General features: G+C 31.6%; 2 protein-coding genes across 2 annotated transcripts in view; one reads left to right on the top strand and one right to left on the bottom strand.

The window, feature by feature from the left end:
* LOC108734809 (tubulointerstitial nephritis antigen-like) overlaps positions 1-8,686 on the top strand; it is a 61,082-nt gene that overhangs the window by 18,830 nt on the left and 33,566 nt on the right. The window lies entirely within an intron of this gene.
* The window catches only part of LOC108734760 (influenza virus NS1A-binding protein), an 81,181-nt gene that overhangs the window by 44,024 nt on the left and 28,471 nt on the right, over positions 1-8,686 (bottom strand). The window contains exon 2 of the mRNA XM_025979755.1: positions 8,533-8,592. Within this exon, the coding sequence (XP_025835540.1) occupies positions 8,533-8,542 (10 nt within the window). The 5' untranslated portion in view covers positions 8,543-8,592. The remainder of the gene's footprint in view (positions 1-8,532; positions 8,593-8,686) is intronic.

Raw genomic sequence — 8,686 nt, 5'->3', positions numbered from 1 at the left:
GGAAAAGATGACAAGAAATATTGAGCATCCCACATCCTTAACTATATACATGAACAGTAATCTAATCTAGGTCTACCTCTACTCCTCTTAAATCTTGCTTCTACTTCTAATATGTCTAACTAGCCCTTCATGCCTGAGAAGATGTCTTACCAACCTATTCCGCTTATATCTTATTGCAGAGGCGGATTAAATGTCGAGAGCGCTCTAGGCTAGCACCTCGTTGGCGCCCCTTTGGCGATCATATATTTTGCAAAATACTTTTTTTTTATTAGGTACTTCCTTATTTTTTTTTTAGGTTTATAAACTTCCGCGCGCGCCCCTTTTTAACCTTGCGCTCCTAGGCATATGCCTACTTTGCCTTATGGATAATCCGCCACTGTCCTATTGACTTCCGTAGAGTCCTCTGTTCTCTTATTCTTTCTAATACCTCTACATTTCTAACCTTCTCTTTCCACGATATCCTCATCATTTCGAATGCTTCTAACCTTTTCTTTTCCTCCGTGCTCACCATTCATGTTTCGCACCCGTACAGCGCCGCGCTCCAGACATACACCTTTAACAGCCTTTTTCGAATTTCTAAATTAACCGTTCGGGAGCATAAAAATGATTTCTTTTTGTTGAAGGCGACTCAACCCTGCGCTATCCTCAGTTTTATATCTCTATACTATTCCTTCCATTCTGACTTCCTATAGATTTCGAATATTAGTCATAAACGACCTATCCCAATTCAATTTTAATTAGGTAGGTTTTCCGATTTCATATTATCCAGTCGGATCCTAAAAAAAGTACCGGATTCAAACCGGATACCCGACACATCTCTATATTTAATGTTTATTACGGGCGGAGCCGCAACAGTTACTCGCTAGTTTCTCATAACTTGAATGAATTTTATGTTTAAGAGGAGGCAATTTTTTAATGGCTACTAAGACTTCTCCCTTGGTGACAATTGTATTTTTTAATACCCAAGATGGAATTTACAATTTAATCTGTTTAATGGCCAGTAGTCCAACGAGTAATGAAAATAAAGTGTTATCCTTGAAGAACCGCTCTGAATTCGAATTGTTCTATTTTATTTATGCACTCGTTCGATCATTATATATAATTTGTGTTTGGTTTTTTCAAATCAAGCATAATTGCATTAAAAACTACATAACGTTCATACTATGCATAATGAATTGAAGTCCGTATAAGGATTAATGTCACGCCCGCTTTTTATATCCTGCAGATAATTTCTTGCCGCAGGACGAAACAATAATTGACTTGAAAACCACGCCACTTGAACATATTCCGTCTGTTATATGCTTTGTATGGTATTAACTTGCTTTATATATAACAGCTTTTATAATGTCTGCTTGTCTGTTAACAGTCGTTTTTAACTGTCCAATTTACAATGCCAAAGATATTAGCTGTAGTAAAATAAGGAAAAACATGTTAAATTGCTATTATTAAAGGGATACTTTTAAAAATGTAAACAATATTTAAAAAATGAGAGAATTATACCTGTTTTGGAATGAAGCATTGTTGTCAAGTTCGAACTAGTTTTAATAAAACAAAAACTAGTAGGAATACGTTGTAGGTACTCCCACGAGGAAGGTGATTGAGTGATGTTAAACTTAATTTAAATATACTTAGTTTCAAGAATTTTATTGTTATACACTACAATATTACTTCAGGTGTGTATTGCTTAAGTTGCTCAGACTGTAATAAAGCTACATAAGTCAAACGGGTAAGTTCTTCAAAACTAGTATAAAGGAGCATTTGACTACTTATACTAATATTGCTTCAAATATGTAGAACACCTCATTAACGAAAAACAACGTTAATTTAGATTTTAAAATTTGAAATATAGAAACAACAGTTTGAAATTGGACCTAACAGCAAATAGATTCCATAAACTAAATTTATCTTGAAATGATCAAATAGACTATAAAAAAATCTTCATTCTTAAATATTTTTCAATAAATCATAACTTTAATTTAAGTTAAGATATACTATATAGGCACTGAAATTTGTCAAATTATCACCTAATGAAAGCAATGTTTGGCGAAACAATATTGTAGTACCTACACAATAAAATTCTTGAAACTAAGTGTTTTTTAATTAAGTTTAACTAATAATTCGTTTCAACAAGTATTAGCATCCACCATCAATAATTGATGTTTTTCATCGTCATGACAACTTTAACAAAGGACGTAACGTGTTTCGCATGATTCTTTTCAAAATTGCGAGGGCCACTATAGCCAATAATATTGATTAAACATATACATACAATATAGAGGTGAATTATATAAAAAGAACCAAAAATCCAAACTAATGGTAAAGACTGATATCACAACCTTGTAGACTTTTCTTATACCAGTACCAAAAGTTAGCTATATAGGCAAGGCAAAATGCTAAGATAACACAGAAATTACACATTTATTTGTCGGCATTTTTTTATGTCAAATAAACGAAAATTCATAATTTGGTGGACGTGTGAAATATATTTTTTCAACCACGTCTATCTGAAAGTATCTCATACTTCTATGTAAACTGTCCTTAACTAACCGAACTCATAAAATCCTTTGAACAAGACGTAACAGTTTTCAAAAGCTTTAAATTATGTATATATATTGAACTTGGATTATTATATTATTATTTACAGGAAAAGATGACAAGAAATATTAGTACAACTATTTCTAAACCACGTCGTATTTTTCAGAAGATGATGCCGCCTTTGGTTCAAGTAGAAAAATATTAGATACCAATGGTACAAATGTTTATTTGAATTCTTTAGTCTTAAAAAGAAGCCAGAAATACCACTTCTGAATCCCTGATTCTTATACGATATTAATGCACCTTAAGTTTATCATAATTAATAATTTGTTTCCAATTTTAAACCACTAGATTTATTTATTAATAATAACTTTGTATTTCTCGTCAAGAATCGTTAAAACTAATTCCACAAAGAGAAAGACCTCGTAAACATCTACCACCCCGGAGTTTCGCAATGGCTAAGGCTGTCTCTGTTATAATTTTACAGTAGCGCCTCGTAAAATCTGTCCGTCTGGAGTCTCGCGATGACTAAGGCTGCCCCTGTTATAATCTTACGATAGGGCCTCGTAAAGATCTACCCGCCCGGAGTCTCACAAAGAATAAGACTGCCCCTGTTATAATCTTACGATAGGGCCTTGTAAAGATCTATCCGCCCTGTGTCCCGCGATGGCGAAGGCTGCCCCTGTTAAAATCTTACGATAGGACCTCGTAAAGATCTACCCGCCCGAAGTCTTGCAATGGTTAAAGCCGCCTCTGTTATATTCCTACGATTAGTGAGAGCTTTCCGCTCACAGCGTTTAAACAAAAGAATTCCGTGTTTTGGACACATCCATCACGTTTTGCAATTTTTAAATGGTTTGCTTTTATATCACATATTTGTTGATGTGTTAAAGTAATAGGAATTGCTGAAGAAGGTGGTGTACTTGAGAAGTTACACTGCAGAAAAAAGAAAGGATGAAATAAATCTAACGTAAGTGATGAAAAGCTATCTGACACTTTAACTATTCTGAAAGTTGAATACCTTGCATGGTTTTCGAATTATTGTACAATAATGCACATACGTATTTATAACTTTTATTAACAGTTTCACATTCCACACTAACAGTTAAATATTGTAGCTGAAGAGCGTGTACACAGTAATTTTGCAGATCTTAAAAACATCGTCAATTTCGAAATGAAACGGAAATTAAATATTGATGAAACATATTTTTTTAAATATTTAATGATGCAAAGGCCTAACTGCTTTTGGAATTGCTTTAAAATTGAAAATAATAAATCACCGGGGCAGATTAGTACACAAACCTTAAAATAAGATGGTAAAATATTAATTCTGTTGAAATTATGATTCTAGATATATACATATGTAAATATAATAATTACATTAGACACACAGCAAAAAGAAAAAATAATATAATAACAATTCATTATTTTAAGACAAAACATATTTTCTTGATAATAGAATCGAAAACACTGCGAATCACCGTAATTCCAATAAAATACATTTTAGATAACACAAATTAGCAATAAGCGTACACTGTTATGAATAAATACAATCGTAACAAGATATAAATGTGTGCATTGCGATTTTAAAAATTAGCGTGAATTATTATCAGCAGTTAATTTTGGGATTTCAGAAGAAACTTCTATTTAATATCAGCCGATTGTGTATTAATGTACCAGCTGTTTTAACTAATATTTATTACTGACCTCTCATCTATAACAGCACAATGTAAATTTTTATTTTCGATGCATGTTAAATGCGCTGTTGACGTCGACTTGGTCTTTAATAGAAATGATTCAACGAAATAAATGATATCACGACGACACAGTCGTAAACAAATACAAGATACCCGTTCAATTTTATTTTTATTATTGTTACTATTTGTCAATTAATTAATATTCAGAATCGTCACTATATGTGATCTCAGCGGCAGACATCGAGGCTCTGGGTTAGTAGGCAGTCTGCTTATTAAAAAACTGTTGATTTGAATAAATTAAAACCGACAAGTAGCTACTTTATATGTCAATCTCGTCAATTACAGACAAAAAATAATGATAAATTATTTGAATGTCAATAATGGTCAAAATTAAATGGAGTAGCAAGTTTTTTTCTATACGAAAACAATTATTTTTAACATTTTTAACATAAACGAATATCAAAACATTGAATACCTAACTGGAACTTAAAAATATGATGTATGAACAGGCGCGAACCTAAGGGGGGTTATTGGATCAAACCCCCCCTCCCCGAAATTAAAATAATATAAGCAAGAAGTGATAACACCAAAATAGAAATAAGTGGTAGTGAAGGATCTATTTGAAGATGAGAAAGTTACTATAAAACGTAAAATTTATTTTTAGAATTATGTGGAGGGTAGTGACAGCAAGAAATTGTAATTTTGTAAGGGATATATATGGTTTATGGTAAGAGTTCGAACCAGGCAAGCGTGTCTTGTTGGACGATAGGAAATAAAGGAGAGATCTATAGTTTGACCAGACTCTGAATAAAAAAAATGGTTAATTCTAATTGAAAAGACACTGATGTGTGTTAGCAATTTTATAGACAGTCTATACACACATTTTATGAAGAATTTTTAGATAATGTTTAGGTCCAGTTTATATACAAAAATAAACATAATTAAATTAAAAATTAGCCCCCCTGCGAAAGAAAATCCTGCGTACGCCTCTGTGTTTGAACACAGTAGTTCCTTTGAACTAGAGTACATACACTAGTGGCGAGTTGAGAACCTAACACAAGGATATACTGATATTTTCAATTAAAGGCTAGATTTATTTTTTTTATTTTATTTTAACACCGAAGACGCCATCAACATCATTAAAGACAGTACAACTGTAGGGATAGATGTGCAAGGGCAAAAGATTAGTATGCTTAGATTTGCAGATGATATAGCAGTATTAGCATCTAGCAAGGAGGACCTAGAGATAGCTTTAAATAAAATGGACGCGGTACTGACAGATCAGTACTGTATGAAAATAAATAAAAGTAAAACAAAAATACTGGTATGCAAGGGAAGAAAAAGTAGGAAAAGAGCGAATATAAAGATAGGAGACGAAAAATTAGAAGTGGCTGATTTTAGATACCTAGGAAGTCAGATAAGTGAGGATGGAAGGAGTAGTAAAGGTTAGAAGCGTTCTAAATGTGGTGTTATAGGCGGATGATGAGGATATCGTGGGTAGAAAAGGTTAGAAATGAAGAGGTATTGGAAAGAATAGGAGAACAGAGGACTCTATGGAAGTCAATAAAAATAGGCGAGATAGGTTGGTAGAACACTTTCTCAGGCATGAAGGTCTAGTCAGAGACATATTAGAGGCAGAAACAGGAGTTAGGAGGGGTAGAGGTAGACCTAGATTAGATTACCCTTCGCAAATAGTTAAGGATGTGGGCTGTTCTAGTTTTAGGGAAATGCGAAGTTTAGCTCAGAATAGGAAAGAGTGGAGGTACGTGTCCAACCAGTCTTAGGACTGACGACCTTATGATGATGATGATATTCTAACTGATTTGAATTATTTATTATTTAACTAATTAAATTATTATTTTAAGTTCGTGTTTTATTGTGAATCTGATTTTGTGTATAAGTTCTCGGATGATTTAACAAGAAAAAGTAAAATTCCAATGTCTTCCACGTAATATAATTTATTAAGTAATCTACCTTGAGAAAACCTTAGATCGGAAGGCGAAACGTCGGTGGAATTACATAATTAATAAAGAACATTTCACCTCTTTCTGCCTGTTTTTAATTGAAAATGTCTTAATATATCATTGGGGAAGATAGTATAAAGTACATCAATAATATGTATATATAATAATATATTTTCAGGTAGTTGTGGTTCCATACGTTCACCAAATTATACATTTTCACTCATTCGACAAAAAAAGAAAAAATGTTGACAGGGAAAGTGTAACTGCTATATTCGGTAAACGTTTTGCCTCACTTGTATAGTACAGTTTTGTTCTGTCATTTGTATTTAATTTTATATTAAATGAAGTGAGGCCTAGTGGTAAAATTTGAAGAAGGATCCTGTTTATTTTCTTTCAAAGGTGGTTTAACAGAAAAATAATAGCCATAACCCCCCAGCCCCAAAAGCCCTCTGTGCGTAATATTTGATAGTTATTTAATTAGTTTTATTTTAAATGAAAAACAAAAAAAACTGGGACCTTTCATTTATGAGCCCCAGAGCTATAGTTTAACCACTTACTTTCCATTAGACGATTAAGTTAAAATTTTCCAATTTTAATCAAAACGATTTTATTCGATTGAAAGTATTACATATTCATCGAAATATGGCCATGAAAAGTAATAAAATGTTATTATTTTATTTATATTATTATTTTACCCAAAACTATTCAATAAATTCTTGACTTCTTTGTAATCAAAAATCAAAGTGTTTCTTTAGAAATATTATATACAATGATTCTAAAATAATTTGTGATTCAAAACGTTTGCGTTTGTACCGTCAACTGCTATTACTAATAGAAGCAATTTACAATTAGCTAAATTTTGCATTTCCTACTCATTATGAATAATAACTAAAACATTAAAAGATACACATACCCGATTAATTATTTTTGCAAGATTACTTCCGTACATTTTAACACTCTTTGTGTCATTTGTTTAGTAATGCTTCTATTCAATGTATCATAGTGATAGTAAATAACCTTCAACTTCATTAGCATCCACCGACAAGATAAGGTGCCTGAGAGACCTGCTGTAAAAATCGGATATAATAATGAAAACAAGTTGTAATGATTACGTTCTATTGAAAATATTTACAAAACCTAGATTTTATGCAGAAACTTAGAATATTTGACACATTAGCTAACATACAACGTATGCTTCTAGATTTCCTAGTAGCTAATGATAATAGTGAAATTCAAATATTAAATCAAAAACAAAAAATCAGTCAAAAACCTTGACACAAAAACGGAATAAAAAGTGGAAGGTACAACCTCTGGGTCCAAGACGTTTTTCAAACAGATTTTCAACAGTTACTTATACATATAGTATAACCTTTTCAAATGTTTCCTTATTGTAAATTTGACATATTTTAAGAGAACTAAAAAGACATTTCCAACGACGTCATGAAGAGTTCTAGTTGCGTACTTTAAAAACAAAAATTTTGAAAACATTGCCACTATCAGGGACTTAAGTTGACATCAAGGCGTAACTGTAATTATGAGGATTTCTATAGAACTATATATATTCCACATAATCTAGAAGGGAAGTTCATTTTACGTTGAATAAAGAAAAACTAAAGCTTACATTGCAGTACTGTTCGTCTTTAAAGTGGATAATATTTCAATCAACTGTGTAGGTTCTAGTTATTTAATAAGAAGTACCTACAAAAATTGTTTTTGTAATGAGATGAGGAAATTAACAAAGGTCATTTATATAGATCCAAATCTCGTTTTCCTGCTTAGTACGATAACTGTTAACTGGGTTTCTAGTCTAATCTCAGATTAGTCTAATGTTGTTGGTTGTTGTGATGTTTCAATAATAAATTCCTTAAATTGTAATTTTCAGTTTTTCATTTTTTATATTGCGTTAGCTATAGGTAGGGTTTCCTTTTTTTACTTTGGGGTAAGGAATTATCAATGTCAATTTCTCGGTAAAGCGAAGATAGGTTCCGAATTCCGAAAAAAACTTGTTGAGAAATCAAGAAATTTTTGAAAATGATAGATTACGTATAAATGGCGAATGCTTTTTGTATGAGCTTAGTATGCTTCTTATATGAGCTTAGTAAATATCATCAGATAAAATGAAAATATTTCATACTAGGTACGAATGGTATAATAAATTCTCGGTCTCAGGTCAAAAAAATCAAAAATCTCAATTATTTCCAAACAAAGCGTTTTTGTGGTGAAATTAAAACTAAATTGTGTTTCTGCTTCACAAATATAGAATTTTTTAACGTTTCAGTTTAATATTGCAAAGTATATACATATATCTATTAAAATTAATATATTAATAGACTTACCCCTTAACATGAGTGCTGTTCTTTCTTTAATTAATCGCTGCAATTCCTTTGGAGTCGAAACTGTAACAAAAGAAATATGAAACTAATTTTATTAAATATTAATCAACTTTTTCATTTATAATATTTTACTAATGTGGAAGCGATTAATTAAAGA

The sequence above is a fragment of the Agrilus planipennis genome, unplaced genomic scaffold (assembly GCF_000699045.2).
Source record: "Agrilus planipennis isolate EAB-ADULT unplaced genomic scaffold, Apla_2.0 scaffold80, whole genome shotgun sequence".
Lineage (NCBI taxonomy): Eukaryota > Metazoa > Arthropoda > Insecta > Coleoptera > Buprestidae > Agrilus > Agrilus planipennis.
This window is presented reverse-complemented; position numbering and strand designations above follow the sequence as displayed.